The following is a 27872-nucleotide window of genomic DNA, read 5'->3' as shown; positions in this document are numbered from 1 at the left end:
ATTTGTTTTGACAAGTACACTTCGTTTGGTGTTTAGGTAATGGACTTTTATGTGTGTTGTTTCGTCTTTAATGTCAAAATTTCCAACAATGGGATGGTCGGTCCGAATATTTCATACATAAAATTCTTTGAGAAAAGCTGTTGTATTATTGACCAATTTTGTGGATTAAAAAAGAATAATCAAGTACATATATGAGAACAATACGATATGTAAAATTATGGGATTCAAGTTTTGCTGAAGCCAATAAACTCACCGCGCCTCGGGTTGGCGGCGGCAGCGTTGTGTATATACTGCAATGAAAATGCGACGAATTGAAAAAAAACTTGCATTCATTAGCTATTGGCATTAACGAAAGGTCCTGTTAAATATTTATTATCCTGGAAGTTTGGTGCGAAACGTGCAATAAACCGTGAATATTGAAGAGTTGGTGAATGTATGAATTAGCGAATTAAGTAATCCTTATCAAAATGAAACAAGTGTGCGATTCGAAGAAAGTGAAATATATCTATATATCTAATTTGCAACCACTCCTAAAACGCGAATTTATATATGATCGCTGGAATCGAAAGACTTCTTCAATAAAAAAGCAAGTGCAATAATTTGGATGTACCAATAGCGCTGAAAAGAGGCGTCCAATCAAATATGCAAGCGAAAAAGCGATATATTTTGGTTTTTGTTTCATGTGCATTTCTTGCATATTGCTATTTTGGTGGTTACCGCCTCAAAATTGGTGATGGGTCCCATCGCAATCTTCAAGTCGTAGATTTGGTTACTCGAGCTCGACTCCTTGAAAAGTTACCCAGCTATAAAACTATCGAAATGGAACGCATTCCATATGGGATCGATGGAATTGTCACAGCAAACCATCTACATGATGATAATGGAACCCCGAAGCAAAAATTGATAAAATCACGTTCTTGTCGTATGGAAAGCTGTTTTGATTTTACCAAATGTTACGGAGAATTTTTGGTCTATGTATATCCACCGGAGCCTCTGAATTCCTTGGGTGCAGCACCTCCAATATCTGCTAATTACCAAAAGATATTATCCGCGATTCGAGAATCGAGATACTATACATCTCAACCTGAGCGAGCTTGCTTGTTCGTGCTAGCAATCGATACCCTTGATCGAGATTCTTTGTCGAATGATTACGTGCGAAATGTTCCGTCGAGACTAGCGCGTTTGCCTTATTGGAACAACGGTAGAAATCACCTTATATTCAACTTATACTCCGGAACATGGCCTGATTACGCAGAGGACTCGCTTGGTTTTGATCCAGGTGAAGCTATACTCGCAAAAGCAAGCATGAGTGTATTTCACGTCCGTCAGAATTTCGATATTAGTATACCTCTGTTTCATAAACAGTTTCCTTTGCGTGCGGGGGCTTCTGGTCTAGTCCAAACCAACAATTTTCCAGCTAATAAAAAATATTTATTAGCTTTCAAAGGAAAAAGGTAAGTGGCCCTATGTCTACAATGCAATATATAATGTACATTTGGATGTACTTGCCTTTAGTTTCAGTCCTTAAAAACATCAAATATCATGTACTATTCTACTATTAAGTATTTTATGTATCTGCAACTAAAAAAAATTAGGTAGGTAGATTTTTTGCATAAATTAATTCGTAGCATTTATCACCAATTAATACAAATATATTTTTTGTGATTATATTCTCTAACTAAAAAACTACTGTTATACATACATGTTTTTGTATTAACTCCGTTGAATCTATATCATCAGCAATTATATTTTCGGTTCTGATTTTTTAGTTACGCCTCTTTTCAGCTTGGTCTGAAATGTCGAATGTTAGAAAATTTTTATATGTGTGTTACATATAAAACTTGTACACGGCTTAAGGCGTTTTGCTAACACAAATCATACCTGACATACTTGTACTTAAATATACTTCTAAACTGCGGTCCATCAAAAGGTTATCAGCTTAATGGCCAATAACAGATAAATTCGGCAGTAAAAACTAGCCTGATAAAGTGAAACAAGTTCACTTATTCTTATTTCAAAATTCTTAATTTGAGCAGAACTCAAACTTGTAATTAATTTTTAGTAATTTTAGTAATTTTTAATTTTCAAAAACACAAGTATGTGCAAGAATCTTTACCTACTATTTTCTAGTATAAAACGCAACAAAAAAAGTACGTTGCTGTCAGTTAAGAGAAGTTTACTGATGGTATTTTAGTTCTGCCACATTTTTGACTAATTACTCGATTTCATTTAATTCGTTTATTACAGACTAGGATATAAAAATTATCTTAACATTACAGATTAGAAACTAAAACAAAAAGGAAAATTAAAAATAATGAGATAGGACCCTAGAATGAAAAAATGATCTGGGCATCGCATAATTAAGATCAGGTTTATTAAAGATATTATTATATTCATTTAGAGCCCTAATAACGGGGTATTATTATATTCATTTAGAGCCCTAATAACGGGGTATTATTATATTCATTTAGATCCCTAATAACGGGGCGAAATCATAATATTTAGATTTAGCAACTTTGATGAGACCGTAACGTTCTATTATGTGTGTTGAAACTTATTAGCCCCAAAAGTTTCGGAGAACCGATGGAACCGCTGATAACATCATATATGAACATTAGGGAATGGATGGACTTTCTACTAGCAAGAGACTTAACGTTTATAAGCATACACCGAGCAGCGAAAGACGGAACGGGGCCATTAAAATGAAGCGATTGCTGAGCAAACCGAACGAAACTCCTCTGCACTCGTTCAATTCTTAGGGAATGAGACGCATAGATCGGATTCCAAATTATGGAGGCGTATTCCAATTTAGTCCGCACTAAGGAATTATAAAGCAATTTTCGAGTACTTATATGGATCTTTAAAATCTCTAGCATAGCGCGTCATGAAAGCTAAGTTAGTATACGCCTTAGGAATGATGTAATTGATGTGGTTAACAAAGGTAAATCCCGAATCAAAGAGCCCTCCTAGATTCAGGAATTCAACAAAAGTGCTAAGCTCAACACATGAGACTGAGTATTTTGAAGGTATTCGATTCCGAGATTAGACAAGGTCATATGAAAACATTTATTAATATTAAGAGACAGCTTATTTCTAATGCTCTAATCAGTTAGCTTATTTAAGTCACATTGAAGTGCATAAGCGGGCAGGTAAGCTTTCTAAAGAGTTTCAGGTGGTCCGCGTAAAGTAGAAATTTAGAATGACTAAAACAAAACATTTTACATTTTAAAGCTCCCTCAACCACCAGAGGGAGTCTCTCTCGATCGTTGTTGTTGTTGTTGTTGTAGCGGCACTACTAAGCCCCGCCATTTTCGGGTCTACGTTCAATCATTGTCGTCGAGCTCAACTAACGGGAGGCCCAGGAAACGAGCTGTTTCAATGGGTTCGGACCAGAGGGAGAGGGGTGTTAGTTGAGTCGGATTGAGCTGGCATGTAAAGAGGTGGTTGGTGTCGTGGGGGGACTCTCCACATGCCGGGCACTCATTGGGGATATTGGGGTCGAGTCTGGACAGGTAGCTGTTAAGGCGGCTACAGTATCCAGACCGTAATTGAGCCAGGGTAACGTGGGTCTCTCGTGGCAGTTGAAGCTCCGTCTCTTCCACAGGGGGTGATTGGGGTCGTATTACGGCATTCATTGGTCGAGAGTCGAGGTAGGTGGTAACTGACTCTATGAATGTCGTTTATGGCTTGTCTGTATGTCGTCGGGTCCAAAGGTTGGTCTATGTACTGTTGGACTGCGTCCTTGTACACGAATAGGTGCCGGCTGACGTGCCTGGGCGGAGGCTCCTCCTGAAGCAACTGTCTGTTAGGGTGTTCACTTCTGTGACACCCCACCAGGAATTGCTTACAGAGCATCTTGTTGTGTTCCCTGACGGGGAGCACTTTGGCCTCGCTGTGCAGGTGGTGCTCAGGCGTCATCAGAAGGCACCCAGTCGCTGTCCGGAGTGCGGCGTTCTGACAAGTCTGTAGCTTCGTCCACTGCGTCCAACTAGTCCCCGGCGTCCAAACTGGCGCAGCATAGTTTAGAACCGGCCGGCCAATTGCCTTGTATGTTGCCAGCAACGTTTCTTTGTCTTTGCCCCAAGTGCTGCCGGCGAGCGACTTGAGGACCTTGTTGCGGCTCTGTACTTTGTTGACAATTCCGGTTGTGTGCGTGCAGAAGGAAAGCAGGCTATCGAAAGTGACTCCTAAGATTTTTGGGTTGTTTACAGTCGGTATTGGTGTGCCGTCGACGTGTATACCCAACTCTAGCCTGACCTCCTTCGTCCAGGTGGTGAAGAGGGTCGCCGTTGATTTCGTTGGGGAGAGTGTTAGGCTCCTTGCAGTGAAGAAGCGAGAAAGGCTGGAGAGATAGTCGTTTACTTTTGAGCAGAGGTCATCAATTCCATTCCCGGACGCCAAAATCGAGCAATCGTCAGCGTATGAGATCAGGGAAACTCCCTCAGGTGGTTGAGGAAGTTTCGAGATGTAGAAGTTAAATAGTAAGGGGGAGAGAACACCACCTTGTGGAACCCCTTGTTTAATCCTTCTTGGTTTCGAGGTTTGATCTCGGAAGATTACTGACGACTGTCGACCACTCATATAATTCGCCGACCATCGCTTCAGTCCCTGTGGGAGTGAGGAGGCCTCGATGTCTTCTAGTAGCGTGGAATGACAGACGGTGTCAAACGCCTTTGACAAGTCCAGCGCTACTAGAACCGTTCTCTCACAGGGGCGGTTTCGATTTAGGCCACGAGTTATTTGTGTGTTTATGGCGTTAAGTGCTGTTGTTGTGCTGTGCACTTTACGGAATCCGTGGTGGTGCTTAGCTGGGGTCAGGTGGCAAGTGAAGTATGGGAGTAGTAGGGCCTCAAGCGTCTTCGCGACCGGGGAAAGGAGCGTTATCGGGCGATAAGAGTCTCCTTTGATGGCGGGCTTCCCCGGTTTCAGCAGTGGGACCCCTCTCCCTGATTTCCACACATCAGGAATGATGAGAGTGGCCATGGACAGGTTGAGGACCTCCGTAAGGTAAGCTACTCCCTTAGGCCCTAAATGTATTAGCATCAGCATGCAGATTCCGTCGGGTCCAATGGCTTTGGAGGCTTTAGCCTTCCCGATGGCCCCCTTCACTTCACAGCTGGTGAAAACAGGTGGTGCACTGTTTTTTGGCAGCTTGTGCAGCCTCCTGGTCACTCGACGTTTGGCCTTGTCTACCGAAGGGTGCAGTGTAAATTGCCTACTAAAGTAGGCTGCGCATTTTTTCGGGTCTGACGAAGCGCGACCTTCGAAAGAGATTTCCACTCTGTCATCACGCTTCGTTGGGTTGGACAGGGACCTCACGGTTGACCAGAGCTTACTCACACCAGATGTGAAGTTACAGGCCTTCAAGTGCTCCTCCCACTTTTTCCGCTTATGCTGATTTACCAGTTGCCGAATCTCCAAATTAAGGTCCCTCGGACGGGGGTCCCCGGGGTCGACCTGGCGTAGGTGGTCACGCTCGTTTGCTAGTACAGCTGCTTCGGCCGGGAAATTTGGGCGGATTTCCGCGATGCGTCCGGACGGGATGAAGCGAGCCGCTGCGGCAGTGACTACCCTGCGGAACTGGCGTTCGCCAGTGTGTATGTTTGTGGGTGTGGGAAGGGCGGCGAAGCTGCTCTCGGTGACTTCCGCGAAGCCGTCCCAATCAGCTTTGTTAAAGTTGGTATAGGTTCGGTGATCCGCGGGAGCAAAGTCGGTGGGCTTATTGATCGAGATGACTATGGGTAGATGGTCTGATGCTAGTGTTAGCATCGGTCGCCATGAGATGCTATTGATCAAACCAGCGCTAGCAATTGTTAGGTCTAGCGAGCTGCTGCAGCTACCCATAATCCTGGTGGGGGCGTCGTCGTTCATGGTGCAGAATGTCGAATCGTCTATCTGCGCAGCCAAAAGGTTTCCCCTACGATCATTGGCCAGGCTTGAGTACCATAGATCGTGGTGCGCGTTGAAGTCACCTACTACCATTCGGTTTTCACCTCTGAGTAGCGCACCTATGTCAGGGTGATATCCTGCCGGGCAGCAGGTGACAGGGGGTATATAAACGTTGAATATTTCGAGCTCGACATCGCCTGACGGGAGGGTTGGGAGGTTTGCTGCTGCCCAGAGGAGCTTCTCGGAGCCGTGCAGGCTCTTCGGGTGTTGGGTGCGTTGCGCGAGCGGGTAGCCGTGGAGGCTGATTGTGCCGTTTGGCTTGAGCAGCAGGGAGCCACATAGCTTGTGGTCCACTCCCGGTGAGACCCAAGACCAGAGCAGGTTCTTAGGTGACTCCATCCGTTGCATGAGTTGCACCTAACCGAAGTGGAGTTTGGATGAAGTCGATTCTGGCAAACACAGCAGAAATACGTTTCTGGTCCGGGGTTGGGCTCTACGCCCGCCCGGAGAAGAAGGATGCGGAGCAATCCGGCTGCAAGGAGTTGCTCCATGGACGAACAATGATTGAGGGGCATCGCCGATCTAAGCGGGGTTAGGTCGCCGAAACAACAGCCCTTGGTCGGGTAAAACCCGAGTCATTCCGGTACGTAGAACCGGCTGACGATTGCACCCGATTAAAAAACCCGAAGATCCTCGGAGTAACCTTCGACAATCTGGTTCTGAACAATGCAGCGCCTGTGTGGTCGGCGGGGACTAGTAGGACGCTGTGGATGAAGCTGCAGACCTGCCAAAACACGGCACTCATATGCTCTCCGTTAAGGAGCATAACACAATGCTAAGCAAGCAGTGTCTAGTTGGGTGCCACAGACGAATGCCCGACATGGATAGACGCCCCATGACTCACAGCATTTCTTCGCATGCTCACCGAACCCCACCCTACTGACTCCACTGTCCCTGTGGACAGACCCCATCCAGGCTGCACGCTTCCTGGGGCTACTGCTAGTAGAGGTTGACGACAACGATTGAGGGACTAATTGATCTGGGCGGGGTTGTTGTAGCTACAAAAACAACAACAAGATAAACAAAACAAATAATACATGACCAAGAATACTACCGTGAGGCACACCCGAAGTGGCCACAAACGGGTATGATTTAGATTTCTCGATTCCAATAAAGGAGATTCTATTACTGATGTAGGACCTTAACCATGATAGGAATACTGAATGGAAACTGACACTTAAGTTAAGTTGAGTTGGAGAAACCAGCCGTTAAGCTATTCTAATAAAATGTTGTGTGATACGGTATGAAATGCTTTCGAGAAATCCGTATAATTTTAAACTTTTTTTCGACAAAAGAGTAAGCACGGGGGTCGGGTCATAAGGTGTCTTTGTACCGCACCATTCCTATTTTTTTTATTCATAAGAAATACTTTTCCTAAGAAATAATTATTTTTTTCAATATTTAACACATGTTCTGATTTCATATTATTTGTATATAAAACAATGAAATCATGCAAAAAAAAGAAAAAGAAAAAAAAAACAAAATAGAAACATTAAAAAGAAAAAGAAAAATTAAAAAAAATTGAAATATTAAGAAAAATAGAAAAATAACAAGAGGCATTTAATATTATTTTATTTTTACAATTAAGAACATTGTACAAAAACTATATATTATTCGGCTAAATACCGGATTTCCACTAGGCATTAAATAACACCAATTATATTAACCAAGTTGGGTATTAAAAAATACCTGTGCCATCAGTTGCCATTCAATTCGTTTCCACGTGGCAGTTTTTAACTAGCACAACTTTTTCGTCATTTCAATGCCTAGTGGAAATTCAGCATAAAGTAAGAATTTATTTACTTCATATATCTTTCATCGACTGGTAGAACATGAAACAAAACTTGTCCCCTGTATCACATGTGATTTGCTTACTGTTTACTTAAAAAATTTACGAAAATCATAAAAGGCGAAAAATTTACGTATATAATATTTTTGTAAAAAAGGTAGGAGATCTAGACTTCCATTTTAAAAATAGGCTTTTAATGCTATGTTTAAACCTAACTCGTTTACTTCAAATAATAAATAAATAAATAAGAATATACATATGGAAGTATGTATGTGTATTTAGCACTTAAAATTTATAAGATTTTGTCTCCGAATTTGATTTTTCCCCGATTATGCACTCGCATATCTCGCAGCTTCGGCAACTCAGCAGCTTGTCTTGTTTTCATTGGAATAGATAATGGCTGTTTCCTTGATCTACCAGCCGATGGCTCACCAGATTGTTGCCTGCTTTCTGCTAGTAAAGTAGCTGCAGTTGTTGAACTATGTACTGAAGATTTAATTTCGGTGGAGATTTCTGACGATGAAAATCTATCTGGCTTTGAGTGTGATAGAGGCGACAAATTATCAACCTCAGGTGGCCATTTTTCACTTTTGATCCGAGGCGGAATTCCTTGAAACCGATTCCTGAACTTAAATGATTCCCTGGTGCTACTGATATTGTTTGTCATTTTAGGAGTCCAGTCTGTACTAAATTCTGCAATGTTTTTGCGCTGCTTTGATCTAACTACTGCGGCAGAGCTTGTTGCACCAGGCGATGGCGACACTGCAGCTGCATTTGATCGATCCTGAAAGCGTCGCAAGAAATTGGGTGGGTAGTTTGGTGGCTCCTCCGTAGAAACACTTGCTGGGGTTGTTGGTGTAAATTTGTCCCTGCTACCTACATTGGAAGAAGATTGGCTAACAGCGTGTCTAGGCAGAGCTGAACCTATTCGAACATTGATGCGGGAACCTTGTGTCAATGGTAAAGCTATAGATTCCTCTGCAACGTTCTCCGTCACTTCATAACCATTTGTCTGTGGCCCTTGGTCGTAGTAGTTTTTCAGAACGAGTGAATCGTGACTTTGCTGATAGGTGGTCGAGTCCTGTCCATAGCTGGTCAAAAATGGGCTCTCGGCTATATGTTTTTCCGGTTTTGGCAGTGCCTCCGCCATGATGCTAGTATGCAATGAACTTATTGGTTTGGCGGACAAAGAAGAAGAAACTATATTAGAAGTATCAACAACGGGTAGCCAGCCATTCTGCTGATCATCCATTTCTTGCTTCGATGGTTGTTTATACTTTTCGTCCTCAGATATATGGCTTAGTTCGTCATCCTCAATTTTGTGTGGATATTGCCCTTCGGCAATTAACTCTTGTTCCTTTTCAAGCTTTTCCATTTGATCGCTGCTAAGATATGTTGGCACTGTCTTCTCCTGTGAAAGTGTCGTCATCGTATCCAAACTAACTGTTGGCTTAGGAATGATTTTAATAACCTTTTTGTTTGGCCGCATTTTAATAATTTTAATAGGTTTTTTAGTTGTTGGGTTGCGTATAATGTATTTTACTCTGGTGGTTTCTGAAGGCAAATAATCTAGTAGTTTACTTGGTACCACCGAGTGTGAGGTGGGGACTAGATCGGAAAGCAAATGCTTCATAGCATATGCCCTTGTAGCCATGTCACTTACAAAGTTATCCATGTGCATTTGTTTCCACATAAATCGACGCTGTATTCTATAAAGAATCCAAACATGCAGAATGTAGCAAATGTTTATATACATATATACATACATATACATGCACATACCTTGCTTCCTTGCCACTAGTGATCTTTCGACAACTTAGTAAACAGAAAAGAAAAACGAGATACCGCAGTTGTTTGTTCTGCAAAGAATTGATCCAAATTATGTATTATCGGAGAGCAAAATGTAAAACAGCAATGCGATTTACTTTCGAGTTGCTGCCTAATTACGCGTGTAGTGAAGCTTACTTACCAAACACTTGCCAAAGAAAATATCCATTGTTTCGAATGCCTTTTCTCCACCTGTTGTGTGCGCTTAAGCAATTTCTGCAACATTATTTTTAGTCTATGGGTTGGCATTCAATTTATAGAGCCCAATATCTTCCACCGCTCACGATTGGCATTCGTTAGATCTTCGAAGCGGTGCATGGTACAATCTTCCAAGGCAATAAACTGCATTGAACTGCGATTTAAGGCGAATGGACGTTTGCGTACCATTTACACCTGTATGTATATTTATGTACGTATGTACATATGTATGTAAGCGCATTAGTTCAGATATGAATGATGTGAAAACTCAGATTGTGGAACAAGCAAATTTATGCTTGTAAAATATATCGGATTTGCTTTTGTATGCCTTGGATTATTGTCTTCCTTTTTCCGCGTAACATTCGTTGGTAATTTAATGGTATTTAATGTTGGTATCGTGTTTAAGTGTCTTCGGATTTTCTTTTTGTTTTCATATATGCATACGCGTTCTCGTCTCTTGTTTAGATTTATGTATATGTACATATGTATGTATGTACATGCATATTTCATACGCATTTTTATGAACAAATATGTACATACATATATACGTTTACTAAGCAGTGTAAACCAAAGCTTTTAATTCGACAAAACTTTATAATAATAAAAACTATGCAAATGTTTACTATCGAACATCAAACATAATGGTAAAGTCAAATTTTGGTTACAAATTGGCCATCAAATAGTCGCATGAAATGAAAACCTCGATTTGTGGAGCTTGGGAGGTCATGGAATCTGCGCAATGTGGAAAACAAGGGCGATACTTAGGCATTTTTTCTGATAGGGTCAGGGTCTCAACCAAACTACTATATACTAAACGAGGATATTCATACGTGGAAGTCAAACTCCAATTTTTTAAGAAGGTTAAAGCTTCAAATTTTTTTGTCAAAAATTCACTTACATTACATAACTTTTATTATGCATCTGCAAGGTTGCTCGATTATTGGAATTTTTTCAAACTCGAGTTTCGGATATTAAAATTAAAGCGGTTAGATGACTTCTCTGAATCCAATTTGGAATTGTGAATTGTGTCGTTATTGTAAGAGGACCATCGATATATTTATGACAGGAAAAGATACATATGTATGTATACTTTTGCAAAAAAACTAAAATTCAGTCGGAAACCGCCCTTTACGAACAGCTGTTCCTTATCTATATATGGGTCAAACCATGCAAAAATTACACCAAAAATTTTTTTCTGCTCAAATTATTTTTCTTTGTATTCTTTGGGTAAAAATATGATACACGTATTTTTTTATTTTCATTTGACACATACAGTTTCCGAGTACATAGATAGACGGTGCACGCCAAGGAGAGCGCGCGTTTTTAGCGCTTTCGCAGTTGTTTAAAATTTGATTAGAAGCGTAATTTTGAACTGCCCATTCTGAAATTTTTACAGGTTTTACTTAAGTATTTAAAGAACAGTTTTCAATGAAAAAAAAATCATTACTAAATTTTAAAAAAAAAAATAATTTGTTATTATTTTTTTAATATCCAATTTTTTGTATTAAAAAATAATTGTATCGACTTCTCGTAATTCTCGCATGAAAGCCAAGAAAAAGTTATAAATGGTACGATGATTAAGTTTGTTTTTTATTAAAATGCTTGTTTGCGCGGAAGCATATCGATGGTCCTGTGTAATAAGGACACAATTCAAAATTCAAAAAATAAAAGCTGTTACTACTGTTAAGTGGCTCATGTCTCTAATCCTTGTCGAATCCATGTCTAATCTTTTGTACTTACTTTAGCAATCCTCACTACTCCCTTTAGTAAGGGATGGAAATGTATTAGACATGGATTAGGGACAAGAGCATCTTAACAGTTTTTATTTTTTGAATTTTGAATTGTGCCGTTATTGCATAGGACCATATTAAAAAGTTCTTTTTTAGCATGCTTAAAGTTCAAAAAAATATATCTCGGAAACTGTATATGTCAAATGAAAATAAAAAATACGTGTATCATATTTTCACCCAAAGAATGCAAAGAAAAATAATTTGAGCGGAAAAAAATGTTTAGTGTAAATTTTGAATTGATTGACCCATATATAAAAATGGTGTGAAAAATGTATAGCAATTCATCAATTGAGAACGGTCGATTTGGCAAACATTTTTTTTTTAGTTGTTCGTAATTGCCAGGAGAAGGTTTTTACGAAAGAAAATTTTGGGAAAACACTCCGGGATAGTCGGGAAATCGGAAAAATTGAAAATTGATTTTTTTTGTTTAGATTTTTTTGTACAATTCCTTCGGAATGGCTTTCGAATGGAAAAATAGAAAATTCTAAGTGAAAACCTCGGAAAAATCCGGAATAACGCGAAAAAATTGAATTTTTTTCGACTAAATTTTGTATTTTATCGCATGATTTTGATGATGTGAAGTTTGGAAAATTTAGGATAAGCATAAGCATTAGGATGTGAGCATAATAAATTGGGACCCATGGGCGAATGGTTGCTGCTTTTTTTTGGAAAGGTATTTAGAAGGAGGAGTGCACAAAGTTTTAATTTTTCCGATAGGTGGTGCAGGGGTCGAGCTACGCTTAAAAAAATGCATTTGGTACGTAGGTAGCCTTTTGCCTAGATTAGCATATAGGATCAATTTTTTCCGTTAAGTGGACCAGGGACCGATCTATTCGAAAAAGTTGTATTTATGGTCCGATTTGCTTGAAATTCGGCACGTAGGTAGCTTAACATATAGGACATTTTGTTGATAGGTGGACCAGATACCGATCTATTCGAAAACATGTTGTTTATGGTGCGACTTGCTTGATTTTCGATGCCTAATTATAGATATGCGTATAATAGAATTGAGTCACTGTTTTACGATTCGAAAGGTTTTTGAAGGCGCCGAAAACATGCGGATATTTGCTATTTAACAATACTTATTACACAGACCAACAAAAATGGAAAAGAAATTGATGCAGCAAAGGTTAACGCTATTTTTGACAGATTTTTTTGTGCTGATTACGAGTCCGTAAGCGTAAAGTTTCCATCAGCTCCAGATTTTAAGAAACACGAGGTTAAAGTGTCAAAAAATCGCGTTTTTTGCAATATTTGAGAAGCTCTAGCAAAGAAACAAAGGGCGGTAGAACCTTCCACTTAGGCTTAGATTAAAGCTGAAAATCTCGACTACTATCCCTGCCAATTCCTGTACCTTTGCTTGATGGTCACTTATAGTCATTTGATGAACAGGAGAAACTAATTTTGGGAAGCTTGAGTACCTACCGCAATTAAGCAAAAGGTGGTAGAACCTTCAACTTAGGCTGAAATTAAGGCTTGGACTGACTTCAATACCTGAAAATACCATTCCTGCACCTTGACCCTAAGGTCACCTATAGCTATTTATTGAACAGCTAACACTGATTTGTACACATATTTTTTTTTTCAATTGCATAATTTTCCAGTATTTTTTTTATTGTTGGACGATAAAATGTAAATGCGTATAGGTTACCATCAGGGCAAGGTGCAGGAATAGTATTCTCAGGGATAGTAGTCTGTAGTTCTAGCTTTAATTAAAGCCTAAGTGGAAGGTTCTATCACCTTTGTTTCCTTGCAAAAGGTTCTAAAATATTGCAAAAAATGCGATTTTTTGTACTATAGGTTTTCGGAGACGATTTATACAAAAAATGTCTTGTATTAACATAATTTTTTTTATTAGTATTATTTATTGTTTATTAAACACAATATTGGTTAAAATTGATTTTTTACAGATATGTACATGGAATTGGCTCTGAAACACGAAACTCATTATTTCATTTGCACAATGGACGCGATATCATTCTGGTTACCACTTGTCGACATGGAAAGAGTTGGCGTGAACTACAGGACGGCAGATGCGATGAAGATAATCGCGAATATGACAAGTATGTTGACTAGTACACTACCATATTATATACAGTATCGGTCATATCTATAGCACGCCATTTCAAAGTGATATTGTGAGCCACTTATGTTTATTTATTTATTTTTAAGAATTTTCAATTAAAATACAGTTCTTTCTCTAACAAAACCCATACAAACCCATGTTTAAAAATTTGTAGAAAACTACAAAAAAGTGCAACAAATTTTCACCTAAATTTCAAACTTTTTTCTCGGCAGTGTTTGAATTTTTCTGAATACACAGTTTTATAGCCCAATCAATTTTAGTCTGATAATGTGCAAGTTTCAAGTGGCTAAAAGTTACCGTTGATTTTTTAGATTTTTTTTTTGCCAAAGATGTTGCGGTTTTCTTCCATATACAAATAAATTGAGTTTATTCATTATATAGAAGCCAATGCGACAAAAAAAATTCTAAAAAATTAACGGTAATTCGTAGCTACTTGAAATTTACACATTATCAGACTAAAATTGCATGGGCTAAAAAACTGTGTACTCAAAAAAATTCTAGCTCTTCCGCGAAAAAAGGTTCAAATTTAGGTGAAAATTTGTTACCCTTTTTTGTAGTTTTCTACAAATTGTTGAACTTGGGTATATATGGGGTTTGTCTGAGAATGAACTAAATTTTAATTGAAAATTCTTAGAAATAAGTAAATGAACGTAAGGGGCACACAATATTACTTGGAAATAGCGTGCTATAGATATGACGGATACTGTAGATAATATGCATGTACATATGTACATAATGATTTTGAAGTTCAATTATTGATTTTTTTTTTTTAAATCTATTTTTCAGATATGACTATGAAACTTTGCTGCAAAACTCAACGTTTTGCTTGGTGCCTCGCGGGCGACGTTTGGGATCTTTTCGGTAAGTCTTACAGATTGATACATGCATCCGGAGTTTGGTAATTTTTATCGCCTTTTATGTGACTGTAATGCTAATATTTGCAGTTACACATAGTATACGCATTGGTTTTCAAGATCCATTTCTTTTAAATAACAGGTCTATTCTGTGTGGTAATACAAATTTTGTAACCGGTTAATAAAGTGCTTGACAATTTTTAAGCCCTTTTCGCATTCTGTGTACTCTTGCAACCGGTAAATTTGATTACCATCTCATAAGCTGCAGTGCAATTCTGACGAACGCTACGCTAAATTTTCGTCGCCAAAATTTTCTGGACGAAAAGCAGTGGGGCCTAAAAGTATACAACATGAAAAAGTAACATAAGCCATGTGTAAGCAGCCAATGCTGACAGTATGGGGGGCATGTAATTAGATGTTGCATGTTCGTAGGCGGGCCTGCTTTTCTTTTGGAGATTTTCGGCGATCAAAATTAGCGATAGCGAATGTCAGAATGCCAGAATTTCGAGAATTCTTCATAGCTGAATTGCTGAATATCTTAACTGCATTACCAACTTACCTAGAATCGCAGGGAGAAGAAGTGGTACCAGGTTTTTTTTTTGGTAATAAAATTTTCCGGTTAAAAAATCATCGGTAACTTGAAGAATAAACCTTTAAATGTACACTGCTTTTTTCTTTGGTCGCCCTTATTATTATTATTTATTCTAATTTGCACGTTTATTTGTTTTATTTAAAGGTTTCTAGAGGCGTTACAAGCGGGCTGCATTCCGGTTTTGCTGTCAAATGGCTGGGTACTGCCCTTTGAGTCAAAAATCGATTGGAAAGAGGCTGTTGTCTGGGCTGACGAAAGATTGTTGCTACAGGTAGGTTTCTTACATGAACATAATATGTATGTAAAAGTAAAATCAAATGCATCTAATTTAATTTATATAAACATATTTTATAATGTGAAAGGAAGCGCAAAATTCTATCATTTATGAAATTTTATTAATTAATTGATTGATATTTGTCGGTTAACTTTTGTTGTAAGTGTTGAACGAGCTTCTCCTCTAATTTTTGATGTACGTCCGGATGTTATAATGCAAATGGAGACACCTACAATTTTAAGCCGCATCCGAACGGCAAATGGTTTTGTGAGAAGCCTTTTCAAGGTGGTTTGTCTATGCCTGGCGAGGGGTCCACTGTTTTTCTAACGGATAAACCGCACACTTGAGCTTGACCAAAATTAGTTTCATGGACGAACCTTAATTTTTCTTCTACACAAACGCATGAAACATGTTCAAACTCTGGGTGCTGAACCTTTCGTCGCTGAAATTCATGTTTACTTTTCTCTGCAGCGGGATTTCACTTCTAGCGAAAACTCAGTTTCTTCAGTCATTTATTTTGCAAATACGATATTTCGCGAATTCCAAGCTAAAATAACTCCAAACGAATTAAATTTCACAACGTTAACATATCACACAATTTCTGTGACTATTTTGGATTTAGTAAATTTGCGTATAACTGAAGAGATACGGTTAGAAATATAACTGGTAGTTAGATATTTTAGGAAACGATGAATTTTTAATTGCACTTGCTTCTTGCATTAAAAAATAGTTTTTTTTTGAAAAAGTGGCTCTAAGCTAGCGATATGCCTTCTTTGGCTTCACAATAACGTCCTAATTTACGTTCATTAAATATAAAAATTCGATATCTCAACTTTCATACATAATAGCGAACATTTCTTTTTTTTTTTGTAACACAGGTCACAGAAGTAGTCCGCTCTATATCATTGGAAAAGATTTTAGCATTACGACAGCAGACGCAAGTACTTTGGGAACGCTATTTTGGATCTATTGAAAAAATAGTCTTTACTACCTTTGAGGTGAGTGAAAAAAACACCGCATATAAATACTTGTGTATTTTAATATGGTAGCAGACAAAAAAGAGGACACGTGAAAAATGTACGATGACATATGTATGTATGTATGTATGCACATATTTGGTTTTATTTATGAACAAAGAATTATAAAAATTTGGGATTGAGCCAAGGTACATTGAACAGGTAGTAAGAGTAGAGCAGCTGATTTTATTTAATTTTTTAAATTATTTGGTCCCGAAAATGTCAATTATTTTACATTTTTTCTCTCAAAAATTCTAAATGGTTAAAATTTATTTGCATGTGAAACCTTTATCTATTATAAACCATCGATTGAATAGCAGATTTTGGAACGTTCGCCTAACTCAGCAGCACAACCGCTGTTTACTGGGTCATGCAAAGGAGGAATCAATGCTTCGAGTTGCAAACAAATTTACGAAGAAAGAAAGTTGCAACGATTTTTACTTTTTCCAATTTAAATCTTTTACTATTTATTTATTTATTTTTTTCACATGGCACGCTTTGATGTAGAAGAAAAAAATCAATAGTTTTTGACACTTTCGATACCAGAAGCATAAAGAAAATACACGGAAATATTCATTTTGCTCTAATGCTGCTACCTGTTTGATATGCCTTGGATTGCACTAATTTGATACAAGTATTACAAACATATTTCAGTGGAGTTTACATTAGAAGGCCCTTATTAGAAGCAAACAAATTTCCCTGTCCAATTCAATTATAAAACACCCCTTTCTACTAAACATTATTTTGTCTGAAAAAATAAGTTCTCAATGAACCATGTTCAGCTTCTAGACAAATTTCAATTTGGGTACCAATTTGGCTCGATGACATGACAAGAGCCATCTAGAAAGATAGATAACGCGGGTCTTTCAGGCGAGAAAAATGCTCCTCTTGAAGGCATTCGATTTCCTTGTATGAGATGCTGGTAAAAGTAAAGCACTCCGAGATCATACGTCTCGCCCTTTGCCCAATAAGTGGGACGCAGGCGGTGCACCTAAAATTCTTTTTAATAGCGTTAATAGCGTAGAGTGTATATATGTAGTGTTTTTCAAACCGCAAAGCCCTTTTCGGTTCAGTCAATTTTGTATATTTCACAATTCTCATTCCACTTACAGCCGCGTGTTATCTCATTCAAATAGTAAGTAGCTTTGTATTGCAGCTGAATAAATACTACTTTCCATAATACATATGTAAATATTTACTTGTACAATACAGTTTGGTTTATTAATATACTGCATTGATTTATAGTCACGACAGCCAAGTGTCCTCTTATTTTGTCGGCTACTGTATGTAATACTGTATAACTGCATTTGTCTTTATAATTATTTCAGACCTTATCATTTTTACCATTTTTTGTTCCATATGCTCCTTTTACTAAAAATACGCCTCCTCATTTAGTGAATTTATTTATCTATATTGTATGGATGTAGTTAAAAAGTATCGACTTCTTATAATTTCCTTTGTTAGCAATATCTGAACTAGTAGCAGTCTTATTCCAGAATGTCGAATATAAAAAAAGCACTACACGTTTGTCAGAAAATTCGAAAAATTATTTCACAGCACATGATAATCATATGGGCTTAGGAGAATTTACCTTAGGTTTTTCTTTAACAAATTATAACAAAAATTTGCTACAGCCTTTGCTGAAAAGTAAATACAAGCACTGTGTACAGTTTTAGCGCATAATTTCAAAAATGCCAAATTTTGAGTTGCGCCTCTTTTGAAGACGGTGTGCAATATGTATGTACCTAAGAGCTCTCCTTTGTGAATTAGGCAATGTGTATTCCCGGGCACTTTTGTTTCCATTAACGCTTCTCAGACTTTATTTAACCAAGAATCGTACCAAAGATCTGTACTAGCAACAAACTAGGCAGGCATTTGGACGAATCCCCGAAATGTTATACCCGAGTGATTCAATTCTGCCAATGAAATTATTTCCTTCAGATACATACATAGTAAGAAAACTGCACCAAGTAAAGTTATAAAATAATTCCTATTGCCTAAAACCTGGCCTCTGTTTGCGGCGATGTTCAGTCCCCCAAATATTTCTAATATCCAGTCTCTTTCTTGTAAGTATGTATACAAATACATACTTATATGAGAGGAAAGGAATAATAAGTAAAAAGTCGAATTTCTTTTAACCGTATTTAAATGCATATTTTATATATGTGAAAAGATTTCAATTACATTTAGGTTTGTACATTACATTTGGTAGCAACGTAAATAGTTACAAGATTTAAGTATCCTGCTGACACATACATACATTTATATGTAAGATTTTTATAATTGTAGCGCACTCTTAAGTAGTCTATCATAGTTTTTACGATAAGCCTGGCACTTTGTAAACCATCCACTGGCTAGAAACTGCTAACTTCGTATATTGTGCTGGGTGTGAAGGCCTTGGCTTAACGTTGAGGATATGTTTAAATGCACATAGGAAATTTGAAAGTTTAGTTAACTTTTGTCTGTGCTATATTTAACTTTGCTATATACTTGTATATAGGTTTGTGAATTCTCTGTAGCGCCTGGAAGCGTTTTAGGTATTCTCATTGTTGGGCATTTAGAAAAGTAGTGAGAAAAGGCTCCTTACGCCTGTCGAACCGACTCCGGAACCGAGGGTAAAACCGGTGCCCGAAGAGCGGTGCCGGGATGCGTGACTGGAAACGTTTGAACGAACACGGTCGTAGCTGGCAACATCCTGAAAAGTAAATAAAAAAAAAAGTTAAGTACAGTTACTGGGCATTATTTTAAAATTGGGCTAATTTACTGGTCGATCAGAAACTCTAAGTGATGACAGTGGCTGCAGATGTGACATCTGTTACAAGTGTTGTAAATCGACAAGATTCTCACCTCTTTGTCGGCATTCGCCAGTACGCTGCGCATTGAATCGGCAACTGGCCATTTCTTCTTCATTACTAGATTCTGTGGTGGTTCATGCGGAACGCCCGCGTCTACTGACCAGATTGTGACGGTAGCACCAGCATTAATTTTCGTACCACGTGAAAATTTGAAAGCTAACTCTTCGTCGCCAGCAATGCGAGTTAGTTGCCAGCCAGTAAGGTGTATCTCTTCGTTGCCCTTGTTGTGTAGTTTGATGTAACGTCCTTCGCTGTCGGCGTCGACAATCTGCAAATCGCCTTTGGCGGCGGAGTTAACGGAAAATTCCGACAAGTTACGGTCTTCGGACTCATCGATAACGGTACGTCGGCGCTTTACTGCACTTGCGCTGCCACCAACTCCCGGTGTTGCCGAGCGACGGCCGCTCGGGGTCACTCGGCCCGAACGTGACGTCGAACTGACCGATAAGTGAGTGCCATTTGAGAATCCTGAGTCGGTATTTGTGCTAGTTGCCGGACGGATAGGTGACGAAATGTTCAAGCGGCGTTCCTCACCGCACAACAGTTTGTCGTAAGCGGCAATTTCAAGATCCAGCGAAACCTTGATGTCCATCAAATCTTGGTATTCTTGTAGCTGATGGGCCATTTCGTCGCGCATGCGTTGAAGTTCGGCCTCCAATGAAGCTATGTATTGATTGTGACGTGCACGTTCACTGTCTAGAAGGTTTTCTAATTCACGTATGCGTGTCTAAAAAAAAAAAACGAAATATTTTTAGTTAGACAATATTGAAACCTGTGGGTGGAATAATGCAAATTCTTACGTTTAAGCCGGCGTTGGTGTTTTCTAGATCCTGAATCCTAGCGTTAAGGCCGTCAATTTTCGTGCGCATAACACGAATCTCTTCGGTGGCATGTGCCGATGAGTTGGCTGCGCGATTGGCAGCAGCTTGAAGGTTTTTAATTTCATTGTCATATAGCAATTCGATTTCTTCCCGATTTGCACGCATTTGACTTTCATATTGATCACGCAGCTCCTGAAGAGATTGTTGTAATTTAGCCTCGTATTGCTTGGATAAGCGGCCGTCGATTTCGCTGATCTCAATTTGACGCCTAGAGCGTGTCTCGGTGAGTTCCCGGCTATGAACTTGGTCTTTGAAACTGAGTTCCTCACGAAGACTTTGATTTTGGTTCTCCAAATCGACACGAGCCAAGGTCTCAGCTTCAAGTTGCTTGCGCAGATCATCAAGTTGCTTGCGTAGCCGGTCATTTTCGAGCGCAAGATCTTTGGCTTGATCTTCGGCCTTCTTGCGATCAGCTAAAGCCTGGTTGTACTTGCCGTTCACTTCGTTAAAGCGAGATTCATATACACGTGCGCTGTTCTCAGCAATAGAACACTCCTTTGTTTTTTTGTCTAGCCTGTATATTTTTCAAAGAAAACACAGAAATTAGTTTATTTTCCAAAATTAAATGTAGAATAGAGATAAAAAAAATAGAACTAATAAACATTAAATTAAAAAGTACATACACATGTATGTACATATATGAGTTAAAACCAGTTGGAAGAATATAAGAAAATAAAGGCATATGTTTGTTGGATGACATCATCGCAAGAATTGTACATGGATGTAGATGTGTATGTATGTATACCTGGGTGAAAATATTCAGCTATACTTGTAAAATTAATATTTACTGAATTCAACACGAATTCGGGTTTTATGTGCGATACTCATTTTAATCTGATGAAAACTTATGGTTTGATGTATGAAAGTGTTCTCATCTTAGATGGTATTTGGCAGAAGAGAAGGCACATGTCTTTTATGAAAGCAATTTGAATGCAAATACCTTTCTTCGGAAGAAGAGAAGGCAAGGCACATGTCTTTTATAAAAAGAAAGCAATTGTTAGACGTTGTATTTTATTCACCTTCCCGTCTAATGTCTTATGAATACATATGAAAAACGTGAGTATTTTGTCCACGTTAAATCGATGCGCCTAGAGACGTAGATTTGTAGCACACGCTAAATTAGAGCGGGCGAAAAAGTCCAACAAAAGAAAGAATGTGAGAGAATACATAAAAATATCCAATGGAAATTTCGTTTGGCCTCAATGGGAACCTGTTAACAGTCTATTTGTTGGTTGGTTTATCAATTCTTAAAATATGCATGAGTGTTATTAATAAGCAGCACGAAACAGTTTGGGAAGAAAGCTCAGACAAATGAATATATGTACGAATGTACAGGCATGGGCTATACACAAATCCATTGAATGTACTATATATATGTAAATGTATGCACATATGTACATATATATGTACATAAACATGCGAGTTGAGTCAAGGTTGCGAACGTGAAATTGTCACAAAAATGCGAGAGAGTTAATCTTTTGAAATACCGAAGTGATATTGACTTATTTACATATATGTATGTATACGTGTACATATGTATGTATAAATTTATGCATGCTGGTCTAATGCTGTTATAGTTTTGTCTGCCTATGCCTTGTGCTTATGCTTCGATTTAGTTTGCTTGTAATCGACTTTATTTTTGGCTAAATGACATCACGCCAACTCAGAGGCTAACTAACACATTATGTCTATATGGACGTTTCTGAAGGGGGAAAAGACCTTCATAATCGCTTAATTTGTTGTTATTTTCTATTCTCGCCGCAGCCGTATTTAATTATACACAAAGTTTTGTGCGTGCGTAAATGTACGCGCAAGTGTTTACAAACTAATTCGGTTGAGCTTTAAACGGGTTGGCTTGATTTTACACCGAATGTTGGTTGTACATATATATTTACATAGTTTGATATATGCATTAATTTGGTATGTAAACAACTATTACGAATTACTTTGTTCGCTCCTATCTTTCGACACACTTCGTAATGCTACATTACTTAGTAAATACATATGTACATATATACCTATGTACATAAAGACGTATGCATGAGCATTTGTACATTGCCTGTTACCTTCCACTATTATATTATTGCTCTCTGCTCTGAATGACATCATTCATTATCATTTTTGCGCTTGCTGCCATGTGCTGTTAAAACAGTGAAGAAAAGACAACAAAATCACTATGACATCATTGATTTAGTGCGTCTTCGCATTTTCCACTGACTAACACTGGCTTTGAACACACATATGTAGTTAAAATTGGTTGATATATATATTTATATACATATATAAGTGAAATTCCCTGTGATTTGTTGTTTTTTTTACTGGTTTTTCACATTGCTTACCTTTGTTTGAGGTCATCGTTTTCCTCCCATAATCGCTTGATGTCAATCTCCAGTTTGGCTTTCTCCTTGGAAGTTTCATCTAGTAGCTTGCGCGCGGCTGCTAATTCCTTCTCATACATTGCCTTTATGTTGGACACTTCGCGATTGACAGTGTCTTGGGCAATGTGTAGTTCCTGCGTCAATCTGTTGTTGTCATTCTCCAGATTACGCATACGATCGATGTAACAAGCGAGACGATCGTTTAAATGCTGCAACTCCTCCTTCTCCTGTATTCGAGTTGTGCGCGTAGGACTAGTGGCGCTAGGGCTAGTGGCTCCAACGCGTCCCGACTGTCCACCCACAGGTGTGGAAGTCGAGGCGCGCGAAACGCGAGTGGAAACGGATACACGTTTTTGAGACATATTGTTTGTTTCTTAATTTGCCTATATTGCAAATGCACGAGTGTAGATATGGTTTGCGTATTAAGCCCTGAACTGAGGCGACAATAAACTGTTTCTGACTGTTTGGAATTTTAGCTGAAATTTCAAGTTCAATAAGTTGATTTACTAAATGTATCCAACTTTCTTAACACTTCTGCTCTGCTTGACTGAAAAATATCAACTGAATAAAAGTGCTGAGCGTTCGCTGCCAATGGTGGAGGCCAAAACAAAAAATGAAATCATCATCGCCGAAATTAGGCGAAGCAAATACTCTTTATTAAGTGAGCTTGAGAGCCGCGACCAGTGCGCACTCATTGACAAATGTGGTATGTAAAGCCCTCCCTCTCTTGGTGGAGATACTTTTATATGTATATACATCTATACGTTGGGTGAGTATACAACGTATGTGCATATGTACATAAATACTCTAAGCAGATGGTATTCACAGTGTGGTGCATTGAATAGGGCAGTGCATAGGTATAATAAATATTTTTTTTCGTTTATAACAGGTACGCATGCTTAAATGCACATACATTCACACATATGTATACAGTGTTTTGTGTAACTGTAATAGGTGTAACTGTAAAAAAGCCTCGTGAAAAGCCAATGCAAATTATATACATTTGACATAATTAGGTTACTTATATACATAAAGTACATACATTATACATTAGGTTGAAGAACGCTCTATTTCAGAATTCGTTTCAAAAACGCCCTATCTCTGCTGCCGATTCAAAAACGCCCTATGTCAGCACATTTTCCATTTTGAGAGTGAGATAGGGCATTTTTGAATCGAATTCTGATATAGGGCGTTCGTCAACCAAATTCTGAGATAGTGTTTTTCAATAAAATTCTGAAAAGGGGGCGTTGTTGAAAAGTTTTTTGCGTTAGGGCGTTTTTGAACTGGCTGCCGAGATAGGTCGATCTTCCACTCAGCGGTCCATATAATGAAACTAGTTCATAGGTTTTCTCCTTTTACTTGTAAAATAAACATTTCTAAAATGCGATTTCTAGTGCCTTTTACTGCCTATTTCGGTATTTTGTTTTTCCTTTTCTAGCCTATTTCGTTATTTTATTTTGCCTTTTTTTATAGGTTTTTAGGTCCTAGAAATCCATTCCCTGGTCATATCTATGTAATATAACATCGTCTAATATCAGCTACGGCTTCTCATGGTGGCACGGATCACAGTGGTCCAATTTTCAATACAAATACGCTACAAAACAAATACAAATTGGCTACAGAGTAAAGCAAGAATTCGCCAATTGAAATGAATCGTGTTAACCGAGCCATCACTTCGTTTTTCGCCTTTTGAAATATACGCATATTTTTAAAGGCGACTGCAATAACAGTTCTGTTCATTGTACGCATTACCATGTTTTTTGTCAAATTGTCTTTGTGCTGTCCAATAAGTTTGCAAACAATGGTGAATTGAGAGCGCAAAGTAACAGTTCTATTGGAGGGAAAGTTTCAAATTCTTGTTGAAAAAAGTGCTGTTGCATGTTTCTCTATTTGAGAGATTTTGTTCTTACTCTCTGATATTTAAAAAATAGATAATTCTTGCTATAGTTTTTGGTGGATAGAACTATTGTATGTATATAGGTAAATAGTCCACAGGTAGTGTAAAAAAGGGCAATTTCGCCAGGCAGGAAAGCTATACAGAAGAAGAAGCAGTTCAAATAGGACAGTTGAATTCATTAGTTAGGATACATGTATGTATGTAATATTTCCACTTTCCTACAGGGATTAGCATAAAGTCATTCAATTCATTTGTTAATCGCGTCACACCACATAGAGCAGCAATTATGTCATATCTACGTAGGTACATACATACATATCGCACACCATCTTAAAAAGTGACACAACTCAAAATTGCGCGTTCGTGAGAAAATGCGAAAAACTATATCTTAGCACATGCTAATCATAAGGACAAGGAAGACTTTACCTTTGGTTTTTTTCAACAAATTATAACGAAAATTTGCTCCAGCTTCTGCTGAAAAGGAAATACAAGCTCTGTGTACATTTTTAGTGCATAATTTCAAAAATGCCAAATTTTGAGTTGTGTCACTTTTGAAGATGGTGTGCGATATGTACGTACGTAGATACATATGTATGTATGTGTTGTAGGTAACACTGCGTCTCTAGTGTAAAATTCCTTTATTGGGAATAGTTAGATGTAATTTACTTTTGAATAAAATCCGATTTGAAATTTATGTTCAAATATTATTAGGAAATAAATAGGTCGCACAATACACGAAATGAGAGGTTGTTAATTGAAACTTTATTTTTATTCATTTATAATTTGAACTTCTACAACTAACATACACATTTTTGGTTTCGGACCTTTTGATTTCATACTTCATTGAAAATGAAAGATCATCTTTAACAGCTTCATTTTATGACAAGTTTAATCCTGTTCATGCCATTAACGTATACTCGGTTTATATGTATAATTGTGTTCCAAAAATCGTTAATATTTTGATAGATTATACGCGAACGCTTACCAGATTATCCCATTCGTAATACATTTGTATGGAATACCTCGCCAGGAGCTCTCCTAACGCTTCCAACATTTGCTGATAGTTCTAGGTAATTTGAATATTAATCTTTATACATATATATATATAGTTGTCCACAAAATAATAGGAGTGGGATATTTTGACCAGTTTTGACGATTTTTATTTTGATTTTTTAATGTTTATTTTTCTTTATAAAAGCCTAGCTGGTTATACAATAAACACCTATAATTCATATTTCAAACTTTGTACAAAAATTATAAAAATTCTGCAACGTTTCACCACAATTTAAAATTTAGAAATAATTTTGGTATGCAGTTTGTAACTCATTAGGTGAAGTGCAAGTTTCAAGTTGGTAAAAAATCCTGTTGATTTTTGAGTATTTTTTTGGTTGAAGGAGTTTCCCATTTTTCCATACAAAATATGGGCCATTTTCTTTTGTATAGAAGACACTGCCACCAAAAAAATTTACAAAAATTAACGGGATTTTTTTAGTAGCTTGAAACTTGCACTTAATTTTACTGCAATTTAATGGGCTTCAACCAAAGTTTATTTCATTGAAATTTTGGTGAAACAGCAGAATTTTTATAATTTTTGTACAAAGCTTGAAATGTTAATTTATAACTTATAAACTCATACAAAAAAATAATAAGTAATAATAATAACTGGTCAAAACATCGCGCTCCTATTATTATTTCGTGGTCAGCTGTACATATATATGTACATATGTGTTTGCACGTGGAGGACGCTTTTAAATTTGTTTGTTTTCAGATATATGCCATTTTTATTGGATGCCATGGGAGTCGAACCCCGTCACAATTACACAGCTGTCATTTATGTACAAATTGGTTCGGTATTGGGGCCAAATACTGCATTATACAAATTAATCAAGACAATTTCAAAAAGTCAATTCGTAGATAGAGTAAGACACATACATTTTATAACGCCTTGGTTTAAATTTGCATTTTCATCACGACTTACTCCACAGATTTTGGTTCTCTGGGCAGCTGATCGTCCAATTCCGTCAAAGAAAAGATGGCCCACAACCAATCACATACCATTCCATATAATAACTTTAAGTGGCGCCACTATGGGAAAATCCTTTCGTTCAATGAAAAACGATGCTGGGGAGAAGTTCTTTAATGGTACCATGCTTTCCGTGGGAGTAGCAGCTAATCAAAAACCAAAACATATCAGGGAGGAAACTTTAGATCTCTTCGACGAACGTCCTAGCATATCACAGCGTTTCTATCCGTACGCTGAAATACAAACAGATGCTGTACTCTCCCTGGATGAAGATTCGATACTCAACACAGACGAGTTGGATTTTGCATATACAGTTTGGCGAGACTTTCCGGATCGTATTGTTGGCTATCCAGCGCGAGCTCACTTCTGGGATGACTCAAAGGTGGTTCATACATATATATATATATATATATATATATTTTAATAATTTGTTTGTTCCGCTGATGCCGATAACATAATCTTACTTCTGTTTTAAAGAACGCTTGGGGTTACACATCGAAATGGACTAACTACTATTCCATAGTTTTGACTGGTGCAGCTTTCTATCATCGATACTACAATTACTTGTACACTAATTGGCTATCATTGTTGCTTCTTAAGACTGTACAACAATCATCCAATTGCGAAGATATCCTAATGAATTTACTGGTATCGCATGTAACGAGAAAACCACCGATTAAAGTGACACAGCGCAAAGGGTACAAGGATCGCGAAACAGGCCACTCGCCGTGGAATGATCCGGATCATTTCATACAGCGCCAGAGCTGCCTCAATACATTTGCAGCCGTTTTTGGGTAAATAAAATACCACATGAATTTTAGTTAAGGTGTTGTCATTTTAAAATAAAATTTACCTATACATCCACAGTTATATGCCACTGATCCGTTCAAATCTACGCCTTGATCCGGTTTTGTATCGGGATCCGGTGTCCAATCTACGTAAGAAGTACCGCCAAATAGAGTTGGTTGGCAGCTAGCACTATTTAAGCCTAAGCTATCATAAAACTAATCTTAACTAAATTGAGTTTATCAGCCACAAAAATATACATACATGCATATTTGTATTTAAAATACATATGGAAAGCTATAAGAGTAGTTACAGGTTTACAAATCAAATGTATTTATTGCAATGATAGACGAAAAGTTAAAGTTGTAGCTTGCGACTTAATGAACAATGTAGAATTACTTATATGTAATTGTACGCCAAGTTCAAAGAAATGCATGCATGTGTGCATATGTAGACTGTGAACGAAAAAAGTGTCACAATTATGTATATCTAAATTATTTATGATAAGTCACAGCCACAATAATTTAGATTTAGATTTATAAGTTAACAGGTGATGATGTTGATGACGACATGACACAGTGGTGATTAATTTAGGTCGCTATTTTTACAATATAAAAAACTGTTTATAATTTAGTTAAATTAATGTATATAAATATAAATATGTATATGTACTTATA

General features: G+C 37.7%; 2 protein-coding genes across 3 annotated transcripts; one reads left to right on the top strand and one right to left on the bottom strand.

The window, feature by feature from the left end:
- Positions 1–27864, top strand: LOC118744379 (exostosin-1; the record flags this gene model as incomplete). Its single annotated transcript, XM_036477362.1, is given in 10 exon segments — positions 1–1454; positions 13464–13616; positions 14426–14500; positions 15230–15356; positions 16238–16357; positions 25353–25456; positions 26155–26305; positions 26372–26791; positions 26887–27203; positions 27277–27864. Coding segments are annotated over 10 exon segments (2388 nt in total). The 3' UTR covers positions 27386–27864.
- LOC118744381 (lamin-C) lies at positions 18175–23163 on the bottom strand. 2 transcript variants are annotated; one of them, XM_036477363.1, is made up of 4 exons: positions 22451–23163; positions 20031–20625; positions 19140–19957; positions 18175–19070 (listed from the first exon to the last, which is right to left on the bottom strand). In XM_036477363.1, exons 1-4 carry the CDS (start codon positions 22849–22851, stop codon positions 18959–18961), a joined length of 1926 nt encoding a protein of 641 aa, XP_036333256.1. In that variant the 5' UTR covers positions 22852–23163; the 3' UTR covers positions 18175–18958. The 2 variants fall into 2 exon arrangements, with proteins under 2 accessions (XP_036333256.1, XP_036333257.1); XM_036477364.1 differs by having other exon boundaries at positions 18487–19070; positions 19223–19957; positions 22451–23153.
- Positions 27865–27872: the final 8 nt, after the last annotated feature.

The sequence above is a fragment of the Rhagoletis pomonella genome, unplaced genomic scaffold, assembly GCF_013731165.1.
Source record: "Rhagoletis pomonella isolate Grant_MI unplaced genomic scaffold, Rhpom_1.0 Rhpom_scaffold_00008, whole genome shotgun sequence".
In the NCBI taxonomy this organism is placed as follows: Eukaryota; Metazoa; Arthropoda; class Insecta; order Diptera; family Tephritidae; genus Rhagoletis; species Rhagoletis pomonella.
The sequence above is the reverse complement of the archived record's forward strand: the minus strand, read 5'-3'. Positions and strand labels throughout refer to the sequence as shown.

What these genes read in the sequence shown, in the direction of transcription:
- LOC118744381 (XM_036477363.1), bottom strand. Translation starts at nt 22,851, where the DNA reads ATGTCTCAAAAACGTGTATCCGTTTCCACTCGCGTTTCGCGCGCCTCG. An exon ending in AACGATGACCTCAAACAAAG is followed by an intron (nt 20,626 to 22,450) that starts GTAAGCAATGTG and finishes AAAAATATACAG; the next exon opens with GCTAGACAAAAAAACAAAGG. An exon ending in TTAGAGTTTCTGATCGACCA is followed by an intron (nt 19,071 to 19,139) that starts GTAAATTAGCCC and finishes TTTACTTTTCAG; the next exon opens with GATGTTGCCAGCTACGACCG.